Source organism: Stegastes partitus, unplaced genomic scaffold (assembly GCF_000690725.1).
Source record: "Stegastes partitus isolate 25-593 unplaced genomic scaffold, Stegastes_partitus-1.0.2 Scaffold1655, whole genome shotgun sequence".
Taxonomy (NCBI): domain Eukaryota; kingdom Metazoa; phylum Chordata; class Actinopteri; family Pomacentridae; genus Stegastes; species Stegastes partitus.
Genome location: NW_007579386.1, coordinates 88635 through 115339, shown reverse-complemented (window position 1 = coordinate 115339; position 26705 = coordinate 88635). Strand labels below are relative to the sequence as shown.

At 40.5% G+C, this 26705-nt stretch overlaps 3 protein-coding genes across 3 annotated transcripts in view; all 3 read right to left on the bottom strand.

Annotated features, from left to right (window-relative positions):
* LOC103371835 (acyl-CoA synthetase family member 2, mitochondrial-like) overlaps nt 1-2403 on the bottom strand; it is a 36656-nt gene extending 34253 nt beyond the window's left edge. Inside the window, exon 1 of the mRNA XM_008301292.1 lies at nt 2088-2403. Within this exon, the coding sequence (XP_008299514.1) occupies nt 2088-2206 (119 nt within the window). The 5' untranslated portion in view covers nt 2207-2403. The remainder of the gene's footprint in view (nt 1-2087) is intronic.
* Nucleotides 2404-4307: 1904 nt separating this feature from the next.
* tap2t (transporter associated with antigen processing, subunit type t, teleost specific) lies at nt 4308-14514 on the bottom strand. The gene is made up of 12 exons (XM_008301290.1): nt 14444-14514; nt 12552-13088; nt 12325-12439; nt 12066-12196; nt 11187-11392; nt 10151-10348; nt 9582-9710; nt 9316-9504; nt 9026-9199; nt 6824-6983; nt 4883-5019; nt 4308-4792 (listed from the first exon to the last, which is right to left on the bottom strand). Exons 2-12 carry the CDS (start codon nt 13048-13050, stop codon nt 4598-4600), a joined length of 2133 nt encoding a protein of 710 aa, XP_008299512.1. The 5' UTR covers nt 13051-13088; nt 14444-14514; the 3' UTR covers nt 4308-4597.
* Nucleotides 14515-16170: 1656 nt separating this feature from the next.
* Nucleotides 16171-26705, bottom strand: part of slc16a5a (solute carrier family 16 member 5a) — a 13075-nt gene continuing 2540 nt past the window's right edge. The window contains exons 2-4 of the mRNA XM_008301295.1: nt 24761-24904; nt 23481-24320; nt 16171-18389 (exon numbers count right to left, since the gene is read on the bottom strand). Coding sequence (XP_008299517.1) covers nt 18136-18389; nt 23481-24320; nt 24761-24904 — 1238 coding nt within the window. The 3' untranslated portion in view covers nt 16171-18135. The remainder of the gene's footprint in view (nt 18390-23480; nt 24321-24760; nt 24905-26705) is intronic.

Sequence of the window (26705 nt, the reverse complement as noted above, 5' to 3'; positions counted from 1 at the left end):
CATATCTAAGACCTTTGGATCTCAACATAAGGGTCAGGGTCTCCTGATGGGTCACATGACAAATCTGAGCTGATTAATGGTGGTTCTGATATGAAAATGTGCTTTGTCACTAATTTTTTCTTCTTTTTTGAGTTACTTGTTCAGGCTGTTGATTAAACGCCTATAAACTCATCTGTGTATACATGAAATTTGCGTATTTACAGAGGAATTTTTTTGCATGAAAATAATGCAGCTCACCTATAACCTACTGTAAATGTTGGATCAATTCAGACATAAATGTTTGCAGCAGTCGTCGTGTTATTGGCAGGAAAAAGAGGAACAACAATGCAGATTCTTTACATGAGTAAAACCAGTCCTGAAGTTAAAAGTCTCGACATTTGAAACTTTTAACAACCCAATGCATGACACAGCATTTTATTACTTGAGGTCCAGTTACTTCATCTATCAGGTAAAGTCATATCTAAGACCTTTGGATCTCAACATAGTGGTCAGGATCTCCTGATGGGTCACAGGACAAATCTGAGATGATTAATAGGCAAGGACAGAAGGAGTGGGTCTGATATGTAAATGTGTTTTGTCACTTATCTTGTTTTTTTGTAGAATATTAAGTAATTTTTACCAAAGCTATTACTTGAAATCTTATTCGGGTCGTTGATTAAACACCTAAAAGCTCATCTCTGTGTATGAAAGTTGCATATTTAGATTTTTGCATGAAAATAATCCAGCTCACCAGTGAATCTACTGTAAATACTGGATTAATTCATGCATAAATATTTGAAGCATAAATCAGTTCTGAGGAAGAATAATGACACATAAAGATCTGTTTTATAACCTGACTGATGCTGGCTTTTTGGGGCCCACAAATTTTAAGTTGTAAGAAATTCTGATCTGAATATATGAATACATCGGCCGATACTGTTCGAGCTTTACGAAAAAGGGAAAAATACAGGATATATTTTCAAAAACTTTCCAGCAATGATACAAACTATGAAGACAAAGCTTGACTCTGCACCGCTGTCTGCTCTGCTACATGTGCTGCAGACAGTGCTGAGCATTGTAAATAATGTATGTAAATAATTAAGTCGGGGCTGCTCTGCTGGAAAAACTGAGATGACAGCGTTTCTTAATTACCCCAGACATCTTCGTCTGTATTATGTTCTGTCTCTCATACTGGTGCACATTCAACAATATATATGCAGATACTGATTTACCTATGATGGGCCGAAACCTTAAACACATGCTTTTGTCATCAGTACACTACAGTTTAAAGGTGGGAATGCTGGCATCTTCCAGTGTATAAAAAACACCATATGGACACATTGACAAGGTAAAAAAAAATGGATTTCAACAGAGAAGGTGTTTAAATTAAACCATATGACAAGTTTAAAGTGAAAATGTCTCCTACAGAGCTGCTGGAATGTGTTGCATCTTAGAAGTTTATAAAGTGTATTTAAAGTAAACTTGTAATCTGTAACCCAAATACTAACTCGATTAAATGTAGTGGAGGAAAGAGGACATTTCTCTCTGAATTGTAGGAGCATGAAGCACCTCCAAAATGTCCAAAAGTGAAGTTCCTGACAATCCTAGCTTCTTGCTGATAAACTGAAGTGACCATTGACTCCTGCTGAGTTCAGCATTTTCCACTGTTCGCATTGAATGAAAGGAAATTGTCGGTTTTATTCAGCAAACTTTCTGCAGACTGCAAAGCTCAATCAGTTGCTTAACTTCTCCCAGCAGTGTCAGATGAGGATACAATCTGAACACACGCTACTATCTCAAGTGGAATAACCATTTCCATCCTTGCCTTGTTTTCACTTTGGTCTCCTCCCCTTCCTTCCGCAGTTTGCAGCACTTTAAATGCACATAGTTCGATTAAGTTGGTGTGCAAAAATAGCCAAAAAATGTCGCTAATCTAAATCCAGGGCGAGATTGCGTAATCGTGATCATGGGAACTGGTTCTGAAGGAGCAAAAACTACTTTTATCATTTGAGCCTCCAGAGGAAACGCGGTAATTTAGTTACATAATAAAAAGAAAGTTGTTTTTCATGGTCAACCTGTTTTTCTCCACTTTTCCAGCCTCCACTCACCGACTGGCTGCAGGTAATCCCTGGTGCCGCGTCCACGGTCTCCACAGCTGCTTCCCCGCTGCAGATAAAGCGCAGCTGTTGCGCACAGGTTGGAAGCTCAAGGCCAGCCTGGGGATCATCGTGTGCAGCTGCAGGTCACCGCGCCCCGATGCAAAAACTTCAGCGGAACCACCGAGCGCGTCAGGGCCGCAGAGGTTCTTGGGTCTGACCGCTGCGCACCGCGGGACGCACCGGACTGAGCGATCAGGAGGAAGCCGAGCCTCTGACTGAGGTGAGAGCGCAGCTGTGTTGACTTACTGTTTTTATGGAGCTGCTCTGACCTACTGAGGGCGCTGCCAGAGGAGGCGCCTTCACATCCAAACATCTACCCGAACCAGAGGCGGAGAGTTGGGGGGAGACGCACAAGATACTGGATACTCCCCCTCAGTACTTGGAACACAAGCATGGTTTACTTCTCTTTAGGGTAATTCTTCTTCTTGTGTCTTCTTTTGGTTTTGCATTCTCTTTTTTATACTCATTTCTCTTCAGGCTCTTCATTTTCCTTTTATAAATATAAATATGACAGATAAATCTTTGACCACTCCTCTTGTCAGACTTGATGCAGTTCAAGTAAATCTAAGGTTTGGTTCTTCATCCCAGTCCACGGTGAGCTTTAAGGCAGGACTTCAAGGAAGCGGGTCTAAATTCTTAATTCTAGCCTGACTCAACCATTTCTTAACCCCTTTTGATGTGTGTCTGGGGTCGGTGTCCTGCTGAAACACCCAACTGTGTCCAAGACCCAACCTCTTGACTGATGATTATAGAGTTTCCTAAAGAATGTGGAGCTAATCCTTCCTTATTCCATGTACTTGGCAGCAGAAAGGCCCTCACCATGCTTGAGGGTAGGTTTGGTGTTCTCGGGGTTAAAGGCCACATTCTCTCCTCCAAACATGTTTCTGGTCATTGTGGCAAAATAGCTCAATTCTTGTTTCATCTAACTACAAAACTTTCCTCCAGAAGGCCCTTTCTTTTTCTTTTTTTTTGTCTATGTGATCAGCAGCAAACGTCAAGGTTCTGCTTCTAGAGGAAGAACTTCCTTCTCCAGCTCATGTTGATGTGAAACACTGTGGACACTGACAGCTGTGTTCCAGCAGCTTCTGATTGACTGCAGACCTGCTTTTTGGTGATTCTTGACCATCCTGATCAGCCGTCTCTCAGCAGGAGGTGATAGGTTGTATCATATTTAATACATAAACACCAGCAACTCCACGAATATTGACATATACTGCATGTTTTTAAACCTTGTTCTCATTGTTGTTATTTTGCCTTTGAGCTATCTTGCTTTTGCTTTGTCATATCACTTTGTAAACCCTTAAAAGTCCTCTATAAATAAAGTGATCTTTCTATGTTTGTGGTCTTGAACTTCTCTTTGTCATTTTGAGTCTCTTTGTGGTCATTTTCGATATTTCTGGTGTGTAGCTTTAAGTCCTTTCTTTTTCTTTGTGGTTGTATTACTGCTCTTTGTCAACAGCAGTGTCTGGTTGTGGTCACTTTGTGCTTGGTTTGTGCTTTGTTTGAGACTCTTCTGAGTCATTTTGCATGTCTTTGGTGTCATTTTTCATTTGTTTGTGGTTGTTTAGAGGTTCGTTGAGATTGTTTTTACTTCTGTTTCTGGCCGCTTTGCATCTTTGTCGTCATTTCACATGTTTTTGCTCAAGTATGAGACCATTTAGGTGTTGTTTGTGGTCATGTTTGTGTTGTTTCTGCTTTCTTTGTAATTGTTTTGCATCTCTTTGTTGCCATTTTGCATGTTGGTATCATTTTCCTATTCTCTGTGGTCACTCGGTGTCTCTGCGATATTCGTCAGTCTCTTTGTGGTCATTTCACATCTTTTATGTGTTGTTTTACTTCTCTTTGTAGTTGATTTTCATCTGTTTGTGGTAATTTAGCCTATTTTTGGTAGAATTCTCCAGTTCTTTGTGGTTGTTTTGCATCTTTTTGGTCTTGCTTTGCTTGTATCTGGTCATTTTTGTGTTGCTTTCTCTTTCTTTGTGGTTGTTTGACTTCTCTTTGAGGTTGGTTTGCATCTCTTTGTGGTTGTTTTGAGTCTCACTGATGTAACTTTCCTTGTTTTACAGTCATTTCGCATCTTTTTGGTGTCCTTTTAGATCTTTGTGTCCATATTTGTGTCAAGAAGAAGAAATTGATGAAGCCACAAAAAGAAAGAAAAGCTCAAACATCTTTTTTTTTCTGTACAAAACAAAAACTATTTCAGTTAGTGTGAGGTTTAAAACACAGCAAAGAACAATGGCTTGAAAACAATACTGATAATTCATCAGCTCACCATAAAGCTTCTACAGTTTCATTTCTGTCAGTCTACAGTCACGATTCTCTGGTTAGCTTAATGATGTTTATCTATAGAATCCTTTCCACACAAACAAGTAAACAACATGATTTGACTTTGGGCACATTTCAACCACCCAGTTTTTACACATATTGCGACTATGAAATAGAGACTAAAACAGCTTTTCTTAGCTGCTTTCAGAGAAAAGTTCCTCCTTTAAACGATGGTATCGTCCTCTTTTGGCCATGAGTTGGTCGTGTGTCCCCTCCTCCACGATCACTCCCTTCTCCATGAAGATGATGTGGTCTGCCTTCTCCACAGTCTTCAGCTGATGAGCCACAACCAGAACCGTCCGGCCTCGAGCCAGAACCTCCTGCAGAACCTGAGGAGCAAAATAACAGGTTACTTTACAGCCATGTACGCCTGATATTAAAGAGTGTTATTCGTGGAGTCAGGTTTTTTTTCAATTTACATCATACTGCGCGTTGACATCCAGTTTGCTGGTGGCCTCGTCCAGTATGATGACCTGTGGATCTCGAACCAGAGCTCTGATGACGGCGATGCACTGCTTCTGCCCCTCAGACAGTTTGCCTCCACTCTCTCCGACATCTGTGAAGACCAACAGTACGGTTAAAAATAATAATTCTAAAATAATTTATACCTGCAAATGGCTTTTTGTAACACACTTCAGCTAGTTTCAGAAATCTCCATCAGAATTTTAGAGTCAACCACTGAAACATCCCATGTGGTGGCCTTTGATCGCCTTTCGGAGGTACACCTGAAGCTGTAAACACTCCAACCCTCTTATGACATCTGCTATGAAAAGTTAATGTTTAACTACCTTTCCAATTACATTAGGTTAGACTCAGTTTTACTGTCACTACACAGCGTACAAGTACTACGCCAACAAATACAGAATCAGAAAAGCTTTAATGCCAAGTGAGCTTGCACACACACACCTAATTTGCCTTAATGACTTGGAGCTCACAGAACTCATGACGGGTTGTTAAACAACAACAAGACAGCAACAGAGTGAGTAAGTAATAAATATAAAATCTTAACCTAAAGTCCTAAGAGCAACTACATAAGGACATAAAGATAGCTTTAGCCATAAAACAGACTTTACTACAAAAACAAAAACCATGGCATATTTCCATAATAAGATGAAATCAATTACAGTATTGTGCATGGATGTTAAAGAACTGCACATAGATTAAAGTGCAGGAGTGTTCACTGTCATCTCCACTGTTTTGAGCGCCTTCAGTCAGCTGCCTGACCTCCTCTCTGTAAGCAGACTCATCGCCGTCCTGGATGAGTCCGGCAACAGTGGTGCCGTCTGCAAACTTCAGGTGCTTAGATATTGTTTTTACTGATTTTTAAAAAAATGATCTCACACTGATGGACTTCTACATTTTGTAATGTTTTATGTCTTTGTTGCTCCGTGGTTGTTCTCTTTTTATGTTCCCGCCCATGGACAACAGATGCAAATTAGCTGCTAGCTCACTCTGGTGCAAATACTTTAAATTGTAATGAAAATAAACAAAAAAAGTATGAAAGTAAAGAGATGCATACAGGATGAACAGTATAAATAATATAGACAGTGAATACAGGATGAGATGGGAGATACATGCAGTTTATACACAGTACGAGTAAAAATTACATCAGCAGCTTTTGTTTACACCCTGGCCTGTACAGACTTTATATATAATATAATAAATCAATAAAAAATGCACTCAATGTCACCATTTCAGTCACTCATTTACATTGTAGTTGGTGTCTGTTATGTCGGCTGTTTTTTAAACCATATTTTCCTACAATGTTGCTACATGCCAGGCTTTATTAGTGATCTTTGTCTCCTGATGCTCTCAGACACATTTAAGGTGACATTACTGGGTGTCGGGTGTTTTCGGTCCTTCAGCATCAGACAGTTTTGCCCAGGTGACCCAGCCGAGGCCGCTCAGACCTCAGCTTGTGTCTGAGCAGCAAAATACGGGTCATTTTTCTCTACCATGAAGCCTAGTGTGCTGCTTCCAATATTCTACAACAAGCCCTCCCTCTATGGACAAACAGTTTGCATTCCACCCCCTCTGTGGCAATCATCAACAAGGACCTGCTATGTAATGTGTCAGGCAAACACTAACATACAAGAGAGAAGTTTCCATTGCAACTCAAAGCTTGTGGCCTCACACTACATGACAAGCAAAGAACTAGAGAGCGACAAGCAACTACATACTAATGAACCTTAGTGGCACTAGATGGACAATAAAAATGTTAAAATAATGGCGCTAATGTTAAATTCATGCCAAACATAGAGTCATACTAAATTGAAAACTGACAGGTTTCAGTGATGCTTGTGATGAAAATACAATCATCTGTGGTAACCTCTTCGTATGGTATGAGATGTGTGAGATACCTGTATCGTATTCGTTCTCCATTTCAGAGATGAAATCGTGCGCTTTGACCTTCTCTGCGGTTTCTTTCACCTTCTCAGCGGTGCAGTCCTTCAGGCCATATTCAATGTTGTATCTCAGGGAACCAGAAAACAGCACAGGATTCTGGGAAACCAGGGCTACCTACAAAAATAAATCAAGATTAAACACACGTCAGTAGTGGAATTTAGAGTTTAAAGTAAATGTAGTGCATATTTATTTATTTATTTTTTACATGTTCTATGACGCGCAAATGTGAATACAAACGTGGGAAGTGGAAAAATGCAAATCAAAGCGCATGTTGCAGAGCATGTCGTCACTCATAGCTGAACTGCTCAGCTTGTTAATGATGATAAGTTAATCCTCTGTGCACCCTCTGAATAAAGGAAATAACTTTTATTGATGGGGTGGCTTTTCGTACCGACCAAAGGTGAAATTTCACTGGAGCAAAACCATAAAGCTTCATTTGAATAATGGAATATTTTATTTCCCAAATACATGCTAGATACGTCCGATATAGGCCGTGTAGGTCGTGCCGGTCCAGTACATAGGCTAGTTTTCACACCCAAACTTGCCGCCATCTTGAAGCCCGCTTATTGGAATATCCTGGATATAGATAATTCCATCCTGGATCGAGGATATGATAATAAACGGGCAGCATAAATTTAAAAACATACATTTATATATTAACTATTTAATCCACAAGCACAAAACCTGTCAGTTAAAAATCTGCAGGTTTGTTCTGTCTCCAGGCCACAACCTGCATTTATTTGCCCTGTTGAAGTCTATGAAAAGAGCAAGCCCCACGGTGACTGAACACCTCACGGTATCAGATTAGCAGAACCAATCGTCACAACGTTCATCGCAGCTCACAAGAAAACTGGTTCGGCAGCTCGAATGTTGAGTAAACAACAATATCATTCCAGTCTCAACTTGTGCAGACGGCTGGAGGCCAGGAGGACATTAGACAACTTTAACAGTGAAACAAGCCTTCACACATTCTGTGGGCTGCTCCCCTTAATTAAGGGAGCTTCGTTGGAAAGTTTATAATCAGAAATTAAATGATTCTTAGCACCTGATAACTGTGTTTGGAAAATGACACTGCGCTTGTGGTGTCAGTCCACCACTGAAATATCTCAACAACTAACAGACAGGGGGCCGTGATGTTTTCTACAGACGATCAGAATCCCCTGAAGATGCTTCTAACTCTGAGATCTTTGACTTCTTCTCTGGCATCACCAGCAGGTTGACTTTTGAGAGAGAGGCTGTGTTCAGCTTCTGTGCTCCACATATCTGGAACAAACTCCAAGAAACCTGCAGGACTGCTGAAACTCTCGGTTCCTTTAAATCAAGGTTAAAGACACCAGTTTACAGCTGCCTTTGACTAAATTATTGTACTAAACTATTTCAAGAATCGTAATACTTTATGTTCTAACTTTCACATTTTATAAGCTTTTACATTTTTCCTAAATGTTGTAATGATTGGTTTTAATGATTTTAAATGGTGTCTTTTAATGTGTATTTTCTGACATCTTTCATTATGTTTTAATGTCTCCGTAACACACTTTGAATCACCTTGTTGTTGAAGTGTAAGTAAACTTGCCTTGCCTTGCCTTTTGTGGTTTTTGCAGGAATCTGTTTGAAACTGACATTCAAGGTATCCCGGAGCTCACACACATTACATGTAGGAACAAAAAAAAGGTGCAAATTGTGCTTGTAGAGGAAACGAGTTAAGTTGCAAGAAAAACAAATGGATAGACGACTCCTTCTCCTGAGCACCTGTCTCATGTGCTACATCTTAAACACGCAAGTGATTTTTGTGGGTCGACCACTTCTGAGGAGGATTATTTTCCTCTGTTTGTACACAATCTGTCTAAACTCTTTATAAAGATGGTTTGTAACCTCTAGTTTATGTCTGAAAGATCCCATTGCTTAAAAACACTAAATTCACCTTCAAATTAGCTGCTAATCCTGGGGGTTTACATGCTTTTGACACTCACAGGAGATCATTTTCCGAATTAAATAAATGACCAAGCATAACATTTTTGTCTCATTTGTTTAACTGCGGTGTTTTCATCCAGTTTTATGGCTTGTATGAAAATCCGAAGATGTCTTAGATCATACTTGAGCAGAAAATTTTAAAGGGTTCCCAAAGCGCCACCGTGTTCCCACTGAGCCGACTGTACCTTTCGATGCAGGTACTTGTGTTTGTAATGGTGCAGCGGTTCTCCGTCCAGCAGGATCTGTCCCTCTTGAGGTTCATAGAGCCTCTTCAGGAGGCTGACGCAGGACGTCTTTCCGCTGCCGGAGACACCCACCAGCGCCGTCATCTTCCCTGGCTGCAGCTCCACTGACACCGACTGGAGAGGACAAGACGGCGCAACAACGATCCATTTAGGGCTCGGACAACCGCAGTGATATTTAACATCATTCCAAACAAAATGAGTTTGTTACACCGAGCCCATCATATGTTTACCTTCAAGACTGGTTTATCTGGAGCCGAGGGATAGCTGAAGGTAACATTCTGGAAAACAACTCTTCCCTCCAGCTTCTCAGGAGCCAACTCGCCCTCCTGTTTAGACTTCGGCGTCCGGTCGAGATATCCGAACACTTTGGAAATGACTCCAACTGTGGACACTGTGTCTTCGTAACAATGCAAAATCTCCTGCAACAAAGAGAAATTCATCAATAAAAAAAGCATCATACAAAATATCCTACTCAGACATCTGTGACTTGTCTCACCCTTAAATTCATTGTCATGGGCTTCTGGTACAGCAAGAAGGACACGAGGCTGCCGATGCTGAGGCGACCAGACGAGATGAGAGTTCGGGCCTGAACCAGCATCAGTATCTTAATGCCCAGAGTCAACAGCTAAAAGGAACAAGTACACAGGAATGAATCACTGACATTGGAGCTGAATTAAAAAAACAAACAAAACAGAAATCAGACAAAACAAATCTTTAAATATTACTGGAGCTGTGCATGTACACAAGCAGTCTTGCCGGGAAAGAATAAAATAAGATAAATTCATGAGATATCAGGTCACAATGTCTACTTTTGAAATATTTTTACTTGTCATGTCATAATTTTACAACCTAGTCCACAACATTGACTCAATAAGTAGACATTTTGATTTGGCATCTCACATATTTGACCAAATTTTTTACCAAAACATCATGTATATTTCCACAAATCTTTATATATTTTTATCTTCCTGGTGGAAATTAGCCTCCACACACGATCAAAAGTCATTTGAAATCTCAACATGCTCTCTTGCTTGTAACTGTGCATCATATCCACTGTCTTCTTACCCTCCGAATGAAGCAAAAGACTATGCTGTAGATTCCTGAACGTCTCTTGAGGCTGCACATCCGTCCCACAGCTTCCTGATACCGCCTCAGTTCACCTTCCTCTGCCTTGAACCTGCGGACGGTTCGAATCCCGCTGATGGTCTGAGAAACCAGGTCCTGGTTCTCAGCGTGACAGTCCTGAATCTTTTCTTTTAGCTCCTGAAGAAGTCAGAAACAATAAACATCAAACTGATTATATAAAAAGTCACAGACAAAATCTTCTTTGTTTTGTGCCATGGAGGACAACAACGGAAATAAACATTTGTGGTTTGATTTACTTTTCAACTATAGAATTATCCTCTACGCATGTTTTAAGACATAAAAATACTCGACGAAAAATAATTATTTATAGTTTAATTATGGACTTAAACCAGTCTTAAAGTGACTCCTTATTCTCCATAAATAATATAAATATTATTTGTGGCTCTTTTGCTTCTCTGTAAACTTTGCCAATGTGTAAGATGATCTTTGTGTTCTTCATTGTCTTCGTGGTTGATTTACTGCTCTTTGTGATCATTTAGTGTCTCTTTGTGATCATTTTGTTTTCTCTGTGATTGTTTTGAGTCTCTCTGGAACCACTTTGCACGTTTTTCTGGTTCCTGTGAGCTTTTTAGTGGTTGTTTTACTTCTCTTCATGGCCACTTCTTGGTCATTTTGCATGTTTTACATGTAGTTTTAGGTTTAGAGGTGCAGAGGCACTCTGCCCTTGATGGGCACAAGAAATTCTATACTTTAGTTCCGTACATTTTCACTGTCCCGGTGCACTGAATTGAGCAGAAAAAAACTTTCTTTCTGCAGCAGATGAATATTTCAAACTCCTTCTGGTTTATCACAGTTCACTTTTCTGCACAGTGAAGCTCAAAAATCTAACATTAAGTGAAGTAGCATCAAGCAAAAGGCAACTCAATTTACGAATAGATTCATCCTCATATGTGCTACCACCTAGTGGACAGTTTTGGTAACTGCCAGTGTAAAACCACAACTGCTTCACACCTACCTTCATCAAGGTGATGTATTTGTTTTGCAGTACAGCTAGAAGAGGCATCTCTATGCAGGTAAGCAAAGTGAGCTCCCAGGACAGGCTCAACATCACCACCAACATGAGGCAGGCTTTGACTGTGCTGCGAACTGCTGCGTTAGCGTTTAGCGCTACAGTTCGGCCCATCCTGTCCACGTCTTGGTGCAGGCGGGAAGCAAGAGATCCTGGATGATGAAACAGAAGGATAGACAGGATCAAAGATACGAATTTACAGCCAAGTTTCAATGTTGGTTGCAGATTATGAAGTGAAAGTGCTCAAACTAACCTGACTTTATGACAATGCAACTTTTTATCAATAATCAATTAGTTGTCAACTATTAAATTAATCGCCAACTATTTTGATAACTGATTAATTAGTTTGAGGTATTTTAAAGAAAAAAAAAAAGTCCAAATTATCTGATTCCACCTTCCTAAATTTGAATATCTATGACAGTGAACCAAATACCTTTGGGTTGTGGACAAAACACGATATTAGAGGATGACACTTTGGACTTTGAAGCGGGGAGCAATGCCGCCTATGATGGAAAAAAAACTGAGCAACATCCAAAAAAAGTTTCAGATAAAAAAGGAACTGTCCATTTACAGTTACAGTCTAGAAGAAGAACATGATAAACATAGAAGAGTCATAAGGATGCACAAACAGTGTTTGTGTAATTACTCTCACTGCCAGTAGGGGGAGATTAACGCTCACAGTTTTGGAAATAATGTCAAACAACCACATGTGGGGAAAAAGATATGGAAAAACAACCCGATTTCTTGACCCTATAAATTATGAAAGTCTTTCAATTATTTAATTTAATAACAACTCAAGAGAAACTTCAGGAATGTGACTCTCACCGGGGTTGTTCTCCCCAAAGAACTGTATTTCCTGCTGCAGGAGGCTCTGAAACAGCAAACCCTTCAGTCTCTTGTTCAGTCTGGCCAGAGTCCACATGAACGTGCCTCCTCTCAAGCCAGAGAACACCACGCTGTCAAAACAGACGGAAAACTAACGTTTAGTTCTTAATACATGGTAATGATCAGACAGGTGATAACTAATTGTGCTCTTGTTTCTAAGAGACTCACAAACAGAGCATAAATGTTTTCATTTCACTACCTTCCAAGAGAAGCAAGCGCCAGCCATCCGATTGCAGAACCGAAGCTGCTGTGAAGCACTTGACCCCCCAACATATCGATTACTTTCCCCTGATACAAGGGAATAAATGTGTCACCTGTTCGGAAAGATGAAAGACATGAATGAGGCAATCAGGGACTTGAATACTCATTTTAAATGCAACGTGAAAGCAGGTGTGGCACAACAGAGCATCAGTATTTCACACTTACTGATGACTGCTACGATGAGGAAACCGAAAGCTGCAACCAGATAAAGAGCCTCTGGTCTGAAGAGTTCCAGCGTCCTCATCAGCAACTGCCCAGTGTTCAGTTTGTCCACTTTCTTCTTTCCACTCCCAGACAGGCCCTTTTCCCAAACGACACAGGCCAACAACGAGGACACTGGGACCAACAGCAGCATGTTGAGGTCAGGAGATGGTCCTGAATGAGGCTCCAACGGAGGTTTCTTAAGGATCTGTCCACTTTCAAGCACAGGAGAAAGAAGGCAGAGGAGCGCCACCAACCTGCGGAGCACAGCCTGAGGTTTTCCCTCAGTCAGCAATAAGGTGAAAACATGGAGACAGACCCACTTTACCGCCCCGAAGGCCCACGCAGCTGCCAGTCCACCACAGCTGGAACACTGCAGCAGCAGCCGTCCAGCCCACAGAGCTGAGCACAGAACCACATCGAAGAGAAGGATGTAAAATCCACATGCGGCCACGTCCTTCATTTTCCTTTATCGGAGGGTCAGAGTGCAAGAAACCGATCCTAAAACACAGATATTGTAGTTACTCAGTAAAGCTGACACTCTGAATAATGTATAGAACTTTTTACCACAGAAGCAGAATATCAAATGTTTCAGGTCCTCCAGCCTCTTTTCCTGTTCTGGATTTTTCTGACACATACTCCTGATTTGTGTTGTAATTTTTTAACCTTCTTCTTCTTCAGTTCATTATCAGTGTTTAACAGAATGAAAACATGTGAAAGAGCAAAACGATAAGAGGTACAATCACAAGGGTCACACAGGAGGACGACAATTTATAAAACCGCTAACAAAACAGTTTCAGTCTCAAGTCAGACACGCTGCATGACACATATCCTAAACTGCAGCTTTTATAATTTGCTAACTGCATTGTTTCATTTTGAAATCTTGACTTGAAATCAATTAATTTGCTGAATTTGCAAAATCAGAGTTCAAAAATGTTTTTTCATCCAAATGATTTTTTTTTTACTAGTTATCTGTAACTTAACAAAATAGGGAAAATCTGAAAAAAAAATGTTAAAAGATTTATAGACACAAACTATGAAAATATATCTAGAATATTTTCAACAGCGTATAAAAACGTCACATCAAGAGAGATTTCGAGAAATGACTTCTAGGATGATATTTACATCTACAATGGAGGGACCTACTGGGAAAAAAAACCCATCAATACCACCTCCTTTTTACTTTATATAAAGATTCAGTGCTGTTAACTTTCGTCTGTCACCTCTGGGCAGCAGATTTGCTCTTATTATTATTATTATTATTATAATTATTATTATTACTATAGTTGTTTATTTGAGGTTTTGTGTTTGGGGACTTTATGGGTGAACTTTTCCCAGCATGCAGCACCTGCATCTTTTCTCCTGGAGAATTAAATATGTAAATGAGCATTAGTAACCTATAACATATACCAGTCTCACTTCAGCTGGCAGCTACAAGTTGGCAGCTCTGTGTAATTATTAATTAATCAGACTAATTCCACACAGTGGGATGATTTCACTTTACAGAAAGGTCACCAGACATACACGCAGAAGACAGTGTGTCACGTCACATTACTGTCACTTTGACAAACACTACAATCGCGAGGTTGAACTCTAAAGCTTTGTGGGTTGATCAAGTGTATTCCACGTTGCTCTGCTCTCAGCTGTGTAACGTTATATTCATTCATGAGCTAACTTCGTGTAACTGAACCGCTGTAGCTAGCTAGTTTTAGCTAGCTACAAACTGCAATAAAAGCTGGTAATGGCTCTTTAGGTAACCGCTGTCCTGCTGCTGTTTGACAATTAGCTGCACAAAGCCGTACCACACTAAAACATGTACCAACCACACATTATAGCGGATACTTTGAGACACCTACCGTGTGTTTCCTGCGCAGTCCGCAGCGGGCTAACTGGTTGCTTCATGGAGCTGCTTTACTTTCACTTTTACTTTCAGCTGGATGACGTCTGCTCGACCAGTTTATCACTGCGGCTCCTGTAAACACCTGGAACAAGGTGTAAACACGCCAAATACAAACCTCCGGGATCATGTCGGTTCATTTATCTCTTCGTTTCAAAAGCACGAACCGACGTTTGGGTGACACTTTTCAAAGTTTGGGCTTTACTGAGCTCCAACCTCTCTGCCGCGTTTTCACACAGCGGCCACAAGATGGCGGCAAACGTCAGCAGGCAGCCATCTTTCTTCTGCTTTGTTTTTTTTTCTTAAATAAATGATTTGATTTAAGAACAACAATCTTTCGTCTTCTCTCTTTAAATATTCTTTTTTAAACTAAATTAAACATGCAATTTTTAAGCACTAAAGTGAGACTCTATGGAGTCCCGTTTTATGTCCAGGTTAATAAATAAACATAAAATATTTTTACGAAACAAATCTGAAATAAATGCTGAAAACGAACAAATTCGGCAACAAACATGTAAATAAATGCAATAATTGAAGTATTAGGTTTTTGATTTTTAAGAGGACATTGTTCAAAACATCATTTTTATATATTTCATAGTTTCACATTAATTTGTTTCAGGATTTCTTTTAGCACCATGTTTATTTGTTTCATTGAAATATTTATAAATATATTTAATATTTTATAAAGAGACTTGCATAGGAGACTACAGACAAAAATATTTAGCTTTTTGTTACCATGCACTGGTCAGTTTCTAGATTTCAGGATGTTTTTCATTCAATCATCCGTTTTTAGACCAATGAAAACACAATTAGGTGTTTATTTTTTATTAGATTAATATTGCAAAATTTATGCAAACTAGTCCATATTCCATGTATAGTTCCCAGTTTAAGTATTTAAACATAACATTTCAGAAAATGTGTAATACAAAGAACTGAAGAGGCCTCTTGGGTGACACGTGAAACATCTTTGAGAACCAAAAAGAAAAGCTCATTTACCTTGACTGAAGCTATTCAGATTAAGTTACAGTGATAGTTGTTGTTTTAACACCTGTATACCTTTCAGTCCATCCATCCATTATCTATACACCGCTTAATCCTCACAAGGGTCGTGGGGGGCTGGAGTCTATCCCAGCTGACTCAGGGTGAAGGCAGGGGACACCCTGGACAGGTCACCAGTCTATCACAGGGCCACACTTAGAGACAGACAACCAAGCACACTCACATTCACACCTACGGACAATTTAGAATCACCAATTAACCTCAACATGTTTTTGGACTTGTGGGAGGAAGCTGGAGAACCCAGAGAGAACCCACGCTGCACGGGGAGAACATGCAAACTCCATGCAGAAAGATCCCGTTGCCCCCACCGGGACGCGAACTGGCGACCTTCTTGCTGCGAGGCAACAGTGCTAACCAACTGTTCCACCCTGCAGCCCCCTTTGAGTCCAGATTAAATTTTTTTTAAATTTAATGTAAGGATCTGTGTTAATTTCAACTCTGATAAGAGCAACTTTGGGCATTTTTCAGGAATTCATGGGGCAGTTACTGACAGCTGTAGGACATCTGGTCCAAAATCCATTTATAAATTGTGCAAGTATCACACTGTGCATGTTCTCTTTTCTTTTTAAAAAAATAAAGAGTAATCCAAACACACTTGAAAAAAAAAAAAAATCACAAGAGACATGATATTGATATTCAAACATTTATTTATCCCCTGATCACAGCATAGAAATAAAGAATTTATACATAATAAAAGATAGAATTTGGCCCACAGCAAGACAAGCCTCTAAACATTACTAAAAATCCTCCAGGTGGGAAAGAGGTTTGTTTACTGCAACGCAGCTTATACCTGAAAAGTGTATTCGGTTTTCAGTCCCTTGAAACAGCTTTGTTCAAAACTACACCGGTGGCGCGATTGTGATCATTTATCAAGACGAGCCTCTGATTAGAACTGAACTCGTCTTCAGTGTCGTAAAGCTTTGATCACTGTGAGGTGCTCAGTGTCCCAATTATTCCTCTCGTGAAATGTGTCTTACCTCTGAAGAACCGCGACATGCAATTTGAAAATCATCCGCGTTCCTGAAAAGGTGTGAAACTCTCCTGTGCTTGTGAGTAATCGTTAAGAATACGCCACCTATGTGGAAAGGCACTGTTGCATTAAGGAATGAGAAGCATGCGGAGGAAAAAAAACATGATTTGACCTTCTTCTTATCTGCTCATATATTCAGTCACATGGATACACGTTCCTGCTTGAAACACAAAACATGTAAAAAAAAAAATGAAAAAAAAAACACAAAAAACAAGCAGACTGTCATTTTCTAAACCTTGTTCAGACCGATTAAAGGCTTATTATAATAACATTTTAGCAGTTAGCGTTTACAGGATAAGGCTGGTGCAGGTTTATGTGACTCTTACAGTGAACAAATCCCATTTAAAAAGACTAAAATCAACAATGATTTTATTGATATGAAGGAGGTAAAAATTAATCATAAAAACCGCAGTTCCTGCAACACACACAAGACACGATCGCTGGTAGAAAACTGCCAATAGTGAAAGCTAATGTACCTAAAAGGACAGCTGCACATTTTAATCTCTTTAACTTACTCAAGTGCATTTAAGTCCAACACTGTCCCTTGATGAAGGATACATGGAAATCACTTTGGCCAAATCAAAGCAAACTTAATGATGTTCTACCTTTGTCTAATCTGTGTCGTATCAGTTGCAGTAAAACGAACTTGGCAGCAATTCAGGACCAAACATTAAAACATATTTAGGCATTTTCTGAAACGGAACGCATGCAGGTTCCGGTGGCAGCACGGTGCGCACAGTTAGCCGACTGCTTAGTGGGATTAGTGCGATCGAAAACTCAGATTCAAAAGTCTTAACTCGCGTCTGTTTCTAAACTACTAATCTTGCTTTGTAGCGCGGCCCTCAGGTGAGTACGAGCAGCATGTGCTGGTTTGGATCGCACCCAACATCCACAGAAACCGTGAGCTCTTTACGGAGGTGATTATGACTTTATCTTGAGGCACTACGTTGAGAAATATGAAGACGTTTATCATGTCAGTTCACTGACTCCTACATAAATGTGTTTGAAATCAAATTACTGAAGCAGTTTCCCAGCACTGGTCTGGTGTCCAATCACAGCTGCTCTCATTGTTATTATTTACTGAGGGATGCACTATTTTACATGAAGGTATAAAGTGGGAATCCAAAACCACCATCACTTGCTGTATCATCATCAGCAAGAGCTCACCTTCCCCTTACGTCTGTAAACCCGTAAGACACTAACACGCCTTTAAAACCCTGTTCCAGCAATCAACCATTTATGATTTTGATTTAAACAAAAGGGTCATGTATGTATCTTGGCTTGATGAAGTGAGATACCTCATGTGTGAAAGATTGTGTTACAAGATCAGCAGCATTTTACGAGAAACGGTACAATCACATTGTAGTTCTAAGTGCACATCTGTTCATTTTGGTATGTAACAGTGCAGACCATCCATAGCGTGTGTTTAATGGCGCTGCAGGTGGACAGCAGGTGTGATCATCTGACCATGCTAAAGTAAACACCTGGCGAGCTGCCGCAAACATTAGGAATTACTTGCCGGACCGTCTGCGTGTTAAAGGTGACGCACAGTGTGAGCAGGTTCAGGTGCTGGTGGTGAATTCTGCCCCGTTGGCCGAGGCCTTGTCTCTGTCGCCCTCTGTGGGCACGCTGCGGTACTGGCAGCCGGGAGCCGACTCGATGGGGGGGTCGGGCGGCGTGGAGGGCTTACCCTGCCTCCTCTCCTTTTTATCCAGCAAGTAGAAGGACACCATGAGGAACACGGCGGCCGAGGAAACAACGGCACTGCAGGCAAGAAAGACGTGGTAGTAATGGCCTGTACTGTCCACCAGAGCTCCTGCAAGATAGAAAAAGGACAAAGTCAGCATTTCAACATTTGTGTTTGCAGGTTCCATAGTTATCTTTCCAATGATGTGATTTGATCGTAGATGAAGGAAAATGGCTTTAAAGTCCATCCTTGGTCATTGATTAATCAAAGTCACATATTTAGAATTTCTTTTCCAATCCCTTTCTGTACTCTGAGACTCAAAACCTCAAAATAATACCGTTACTCGGAGTCAGAGATGCTCAAAAAAAAAAAAAAGGTCAGATTTTCAACTGCATGATGCTCCCAGAATTAATCACATGTGATATGCTTGCTGGAAAAATCAACCAAATCAAAGCTTAAAATCATGATGTGTCAAAATCTCTTCTAAAGGTCCCATTTAAAAATAAACCCAACATTAAGAGTTTATACTAGATATCGGGGAAAAGCAACAACAAAATCTGCACATCTCTTCGTACCTGGAAATCCATTGGGATTCAGCTTGGACCAAGTCATTCTCTGGTCACTGATTAAACCCCTAAAATCTAATCCGTGTATCACAATTACATTTTTACAAGTCTTTAGAATAAAAATAATCCCTTCCTGCCCGAATACTCTGAGACCCAAAACCTGCCAGGCATGTAGTTTTAAAAAATATATAGCCAAAATTACAGCGTCTCTGAGCTCGAAATGCTAAAAACAGGAAAAAAATAGTTGGATTTTCAACTTTTCAACTCAAATCAAAGCTTAAGAGCATGATATTTAATCAAAATCACTTTTTTTTTCTACAGGTCGTACTTTAAATAAGCCAAACATTGAGAGTTTGTGCCACACCAAAAAAAAAAAAAAAATAAATAAATTCTGCACATCTCTGCCCAGCTAAACATCCATTTGGGGCTCGGCTGTTTCTAGAAGTCACGTGACACAATCGGCCGATCTGCAGGCTGTGTTTATGAACTGAAAGTAATTATAACTTTAAGTGGTAAAATATCTACCCTAACTAATGACTTTATTAAAATAAAACACTGTTTTGAGTTTGAGTTTTGCAGGCGGGACAGGATTTATGTAACTACAATCATGAAAAACAGCCACTTATTCAGCTTTTTGTGAGCAAATTCCCTTAAATAAATACTGCAAGATGATAATTTGATCATTTTTTTTCACTGCTTCTATTCTTGTCTATTATTTTAACTGTTGTCTCCCCTTGGATTCAATTGCAGGATTAAGTAATCAATCTAAAGTTGGTTTTATTCAATGTTTTTTCTTTCTATAGGCTATTTATTGGTGTCTTTTTGTTATTTTGTTCACATTTTCCAGGTCACTAATGTTCGGTTGCTGTGATATTTGCTTTTTAAAATGAATTTAACCTTTAAAGTCATTCAAAAAAAAGCAATCGCAGCTGGTAGGGACATGCAACCCAGCAGCAGTTTTCTTTGTTTTTAGAGGTTGGATGTTAAAATAATTTGGGAAACGGGTTTCTTTGTTAGTAGGCGCACAACCAATCAGCTACATGAGTGTGATGCTTGTTTGTAAGCATGAAGTTTCTTCCTCTGAAAATAACTGTCAAAATTTTGTCTCTCATTTTCCTTGTAAAAGCAACAAATGCATCTTCCTGTAAAACAAAACATTCGATCTTTTCTGTCGCAGTTTCCTATAAATACAAGCAGCTAAAACGTAGATCTTAGCCAATGATTGTAATGTTCCATGTGACCATCAGCAGTGAAGCCTGTCAGACGTGCTGCTGGAGTAAAGTGATCCTGTGTTGTGGTTACGTCACTGCTGGACCATACGAGCAGCAGATAAACATAGAAGTCATCTGAAACCTGAGCCTCTGCCCTTTTCCGCGCTCTGCTGCCCATACTGACTGAGCGGTTATTTACAGCAACAGCCTGCAGCGGCCTCTTCCCCGACATCTCAGCGGAAACACGTGCACAGAACGTGACGACGACGTTTTCGGTGTGTTTTTGACATTTCTGATTTGTAGTTTAGAGCAGATGAAGAGAAAAGATGTAAACGAAGCGGGAAATGAGGGCGAGATTCACTGTGATGATACTGGCTCACTGGATTTTCAGTTTTTGGTAAAATAGTCCAAAAAAGAACAGACTGGACTACAACAAAAATGTTGGAGACAATGTGGAAACTATAATGCCAATCACAGTCATATTTTCTGGTCATGCACCAAATTACAACCTTTCTGGGATGACAGTATTGGACTTTTGGAGGACATCTTAAAATATAAGGTTCCCAGGGACCCACGGATTCTGTATCTGGGATTGATCCCAGAAGGAGTTATTATGAAAGAAGACAGGTACCTTTTCAAAATAATTCTTGTTGCCTACAAGAAGGCCATTACTAGGAACTGGTTAAAAAGCGATGCCCCAAATACAGGGCACTGGATGGTCATTATGGAGGAGATCTACGCAATGGAGAAAATCTGCGAATCAAAGCAGGTGACTTTGCACAAAAATGGAGGAAATGGACACTATTCAAAAACAAAGACAATGCTTACTCAACTAACTGAGAATTTGTATGCCCCCTTTTGTACTATTTTATGTTATTTATTGTCTCTGTTCTTGCTGTCTTTATACGAATAAAACTAAATAAAAAGTTTAAAAAAAAAAAAACCACCACAAAATAGGCCTTTTTCTAAACCCGTTTCTTTAACCTTCATGGAAAACATCATGAGATTAATAAAAAAACTCATGAGGACACAGCAAAATTGGTTCTGCTGTAGATGGTGCCTCGCTTCGATTATCTGAGCATTTAGAGAATTTCTCCTGTCGAGGCAGCCTCTCCTCTTAGTTAGGAAACTTCTTAAGCAAAAATATCCTGTTTGACTGCAGCCTCAGCGATTCTAATATTGATCCGACGGGGACGGAGAGATACAGCGGCTCGATACTCTGCTACTTGACAAGACACAAGCACATTTAAAAAGCATCTTTCGCAGTTTTACAACAGCTGCAGTGTTCAAACTACATGTCAGTGTTTTGTTTTACTACAATTAAAAGGTGGAATGGATTTGGGAGCATATCAGGGAGTTTTTCTATTTCACTCCTCAAAACCAAATGCCCAAAAATATTCAGATGAAAGAAAGAATCGGAGGTCGACTTTGAAGAAACAGATGTACTCTGTGTTTTGAGCGACTGCTACACGCAAAATAATTGAATTAACCCCCCTAAAGCAGGAATGGAAATGTTTCCGGGGGGCACTAGAAAGTGACGGACAGGGCTGGGACACACTTGTTGCTTTCGTGATTCCTTGTGAGTTTAATGAAATCGACCGTCAGTCAGGTTGGAAAATAAGCCAACAATTTAGTTTTCTGTTTTAACCTTCTAAAGACACGATTTATAAACCCTTCAAGAACTGTTTTGCTTCGTCTAGTCCTGCCAAAATTATTACAAAGTGGCCTGATTAGTTAGAGCTGGTGCCGTATTTCAGTCAAAGCCAAACACCACATAACGGCAGCAGGTGCATTTTGGGTTTAAGCCGAGTTAGAACGGAAAGTCCAACAAAGAGGCGATAGATTCGCTGCAAGAAGGTGGAATTTGATAAGATAACAAAATGACATAACATCAGGAAAAGCTGTGCCTAGCAGAAAAGCAAGAGGATATAAGTATAAATCAGTACTGTACACAAAGTAAGTGAGCTAAAATCAGACTACAGAATAGAAAAGCAAGAAGTAATAGTGCCAAACGTACTGAGTTAGTAAATTAGTATCACACATGCTCCTGAAACATTCCACGTGAATTTAGACTATCGCACAGATTAAAATGCATTGAAGGTTATTTATGCTGAAGATTTGAAGTAGTTTATCCAGCTTGCTTCCTCTGTAAGCAATGGGGAACACCAACCGTAGTTCTTGTTCTGTGCAAAAATGCATTTCTAATTTTACTTGAAACTGTAACGAGGCTGCAGCTGAGTTCGACACAAAGGTCCTCTTCAGTATCAGATTTCCTCATTTTGGTTTCCTGTTGATGGTTCTGTGTTGAGCTGCACTGGATGGTTTGCAACACAAAGATTGAATCTGCTTCTCAATAGAACGTAACTTTAGATGGTGTCCGACAACCTGAGATTTGTAAAGCCTCGTATTAGTTTCAGGTGGAAAGCTTTGACAAAATACATGCACAGAAAGTGGGCAGAGGTTTTACAAAGGACTCTATGTAGGGCCAACACAAACGGGAGCCGTGAAACCAGTTCCAGAGTTTAAAAAGGGTATCTGACAGCTTTGTAAAAAAAAAGAAAAAAAAAGGAGAATCTATTCTCTAAGCTGCTTATTACCTGAATACAGGTACAGCTGAAACCAGAAGTTTACATACACTGCATAAAAAGACACAAAACCTTTTTTTGTTTCCTCTGACATTAAATCAAACGAAATTTTTCCTGTTTTAGGTCAGTTACCAAAATTAATTCTATTTGCTACAGGTGTGCCTCCAATTAACTCAAATGTTGTCAATTAACCTATCAAAAGCTTCCAAAGACATGACATCATCATCTGGGATTTCCCAAATCGCTTGAAGGCGTAGTCATCTTAGTGTTGTAAACTTTTGACTTTGAAGAAAGCAGTAAAAAAAAAAAATTCTCTCATTATTCTGGCGTTTAGCAAATAGAAAATAATTTTGGTAATCCTAACAGGAAAAAGTTTAGTCTGATTTAATGTCAGACAGTGGTTTAAAAAAAAGGTTATATGTCTTTTTATACAGTAAATTTCTGGTTTCAACTGTATGTACAGAGTATGAAGTGCATTCACATTGACTGAGTGTTTATGTCCAACAACATGATGCACAGCAGAGATTGAGCTGAAAACAAACTGCAGATGGTGATGAGACAGCCTTTAAATAAAGATTTAAATCTCTGGTTTAGCATTAACCAGGAACAGCAGCAACATAACACTGCAGATTAATGTCAATCTGTGCACGTACTACAGTGAAGTAGTTGATTTCTTGAGCGTACAGTGTGCTACTTTATCTGTGTCACTCTACCTATACCATGACTAAACATTCCCCCTGCCTGCAGCCTATAAACCTCTTTGATGAGGCAAATCCTGTCTAGATGTTTCCCATTACAGTGTCCTACATTCTTACCACATCTCTGCTCTGAATCTCCCACCCTCTGTGCTCACTTTACCTGCCAGTGGCGGTCCTGCGACCAGCGTGAAGGCCTCCATGACAGAGAGGAGGCCCAGGGCGGAAGGGAAGCGGCTCATCTCCACGGTATCCATGAGGACAGTAAACATGAGGGAGCCCACCACGCTCATGGACAGCCCGTAGATCACCACGTAGACCAGCAGCACGGGGAAGCTGGCCCCGATGGTGCAAATACTGTTACTGAGTCCGTTGATCAGCAGCGCAAAGGCGAATGCGTAAATGTGTCGCCCTTTGAACCAGCTGAAGCCGAGGATGGCGCCAAAAGGAGGCCGTATCACGATGTTGACGATCCCCAGGATGGAGAGCAGGAAGGCCGCCTGGCTCGGCTCCATGCCATTGGCTGTGGCGTAAGGAACCAGGTACACCAGCGGCACCACAAACCCCAGCATCATCCACGTGATGCCGATGGAGTACACGCGGTAGCGCCGGTTGTTGCGGAGCTGATCGAAGGCCATGTGTTTGATCACGGCGGCCGCAATGCGGCTCACTATCGTCCTCACCCTGCCCTTTTCTTTCCCGTCATTGTCCTCGTCCGGAGGAGGAGGTCCGTGGTTCATCAGCGGCTGCCCTCGAGGCCTGTTGGGCTGCAGAGGCCTCATCACAGCACCGCACACGCAGCAGTTGAGCAGGACAGCCCCCAGGATAAGAAAGCTGCCCCTCCAGCCGAACTCAGTGTGGAGGTAGTTTCCCAGGAAAGGCAGAACGCACAGTCCCACAGCTGTGCCGGTGGAGGACAGTGCGTTCACGAATACACGACGGCGCACAAAGTAGTGTCCCATGATTGCCATAGCCGGCTGGAAGCAGAAGCAGAAACCCAGTCCTGTGATGAAGCAACGAGACCGTCAGTTTCAGCATCAGATATGGAAAGAAAAAAACAAAAAAAACAAAACGGTGCCAACTGATTGAAAAAGTCATGTCATGTGTAATTTAAAGCTGTCCATCGTACACATTTTCCAAACTTGACATATATTTACCACAGCATGCTTCCCTGTGCAGGCACTACAGAGCACAATTTTGTCAGAAGTAATAGTCAAAACTATGAAAATAAGACCAAAGCTGTCTTCCTTTAACCTTAAAGCAGGTTATCTTTTTCCTGTTTAAGCATCATAAAGTGATTTTTTTTAGGTCACTTTGGAGCAGAAAAAGAAAAGAATGGATTGACTTGATCTTGGCCAGCTGGTCTGTGTGTGTTTGGTGTTGGGCAGGTAGTCAACAATCAGGTGTCGGGTGGGATAATAAATGTGCTGAGAGTTTGCTGACCTGTGACGACTCCAGCGGTGATGTAAAGCTCGACGATGGACCGGGAAAATGAGCTCGTCGCCATCCCCAGGCCGCTCAGGACTCCGCCCAACATGACCGTTTTTCGGCAGCCAATTTTTTCCTGCAACACGCTACATAAGGGACCTGTGGATCAGATTTAATGCTCTTAGTTGAATGCATACTGGAGCAGAAGTGGGCAAAAGGCTTACACGGCAGAGGAGAGGCTGTTTTCTTAATCCTACCAACACGTTTCAGATAACTTGTGTTAGGCTGTAATCTGTACCAACTGAGTGACCTGCTTAAGGCCCGAGAGCATAACTGAAAATATGTTTACTCTCTGGCTCACTTTCTAACTATATCGTATAAATCTGATATATACAAGTTTGTTGACCCATATAGCCGTCAGTTCAGTTGAAAATACAGTGTGTTTGTGTACAGAGCAGATTTTCCTACCTGGAAAATATCATTTTACTCAACAGCTGCTCATAAATCACCTTCGGCGGAGGAGGAAATTTCACGTGTGTGTTTGAAAGCCTCGATGCTAAATGCAGTGGTGTCCACTGGTTAAAGGTCACAAACAGGAGTGTTAAATTTAACTCAGTGTGAATTTGTTGTTTGGCAACAAGGTGGTGAGGGTGGCAGGGTAACCAAACGTTGCAAACACAGAGCCACGTAAAACGCTCCCTCTACATACTCTTACTTTTAGTAGGAGTCACTTAACATTAAAGCTTGAATTCCTGCTGAACAGAACAAAAACTTGGTGGGAGGTGGCTGCTTTGATTGGTGCAGCTACAGATAAAACTTAGATCCTGGTCACATTTCTTTCAGCTAAGGATCATTTCTATGATCAAAGCATTCCTGTCTCCAGCATGCGTGGGACTTTTGTGCAAAACATGCAGCCACTTCCAATTCTCCTGTCTTGGCAACTCGACTTTCTTCAGAACACCATAGAACTAAAAGATAAATCAGGCATTATTATTATTATTATTATTATTTTAATTGTAAACCACAAAAAGACAAAATCAACAGTGTCTTAGTGTCTTGTACTTTCTGTTGGCACCCAAGTGTGCTACAAACCGGCATTTTCATTCTCTGGTTCTGTTTTCAAATGCTCCAATTCATAAAGTTGTATATAAACTAATTCCTCCCCATCAGCTACCATCTTTGTTTGCAGAACTACTGTCATGAAAATCCTACAATATCAGGGAAAAGGGAGGATGCTGTTTTGCACTAAACCTACAACTCAGGTGCTGCAGCATCATTTTACTGTGACATTAAGCAAAAAAAATAAAAAATTCCATCTTTGTTATTGTGTCCATATTTATTCAGCATAGGGATGCAAACCTCAGCTATTTTTCTAACGGCCTTATCCAACAACAACAATTAATACTATAAAATTAGCTCAATGGACATTTGGTACCAAAACAAAGCCACTTTGAATGTGATCATGAGCCACGAACAAAGCCTAAGTCATGCAATATGGCCACTCTAATGACATATATAATCAGCCACAGCGATGCCATCTTCACACCTTATTTAGAAAATAAACGCGATAGCCGGTAGGCATTACGCATCACAGAGGTCTTTGTCATGGTGCCAGTTGCCAGCTAAACCCCCACAATATTCTCTGCTTGCCAACACAGAACTGCTGGTAGCCTGATTGGGCTAGCAAAATGAGACGACTATTGTATTTAACAGTACGGGCCTCTGCCTAGTGGCCTGACCAGGTACTACTGCTAATGTACAACACATTTTCTGACATGCACGTACTTCATCTTCTGCCATATCGGTTAATATGTTTTTGATTTGTTAAACTTTTAAAAGCAATTAACTGCTAGTCATTACCATGTCTTTTGGTATTTAACAGTACTGTATTTAACAGCTGTTGCCTCGCAGCAAGAAGGTTGCCGGTTCGCGTCCCGGTGGGGGCACCGGAATCTTTCTG

Excerpts from the sequence above, each read along its gene's own strand:
- tap2t (XM_008301290.1), bottom strand. The coding sequence starts at position 13,050 with ATGAAGGACGTGGCCGCATGTGGATTTTACATCCTTCTCTTCGATGTG. Across the intron at positions 9,505-9,581 it reads CCATGACAATGAATTTAAGG|GAGATTTTGCATTGTTACGA; the intron begins GTGAGACAAGTC and ends TCTTTGTTGCAG. Across the intron at positions 6,984-9,025 it reads ACAAGTACCTGCATCGAAAG|GTAGCCCTGGTTTCCCAGAA; the intron begins GTACAGTCGGCT and ends TTATTTTTGTAG.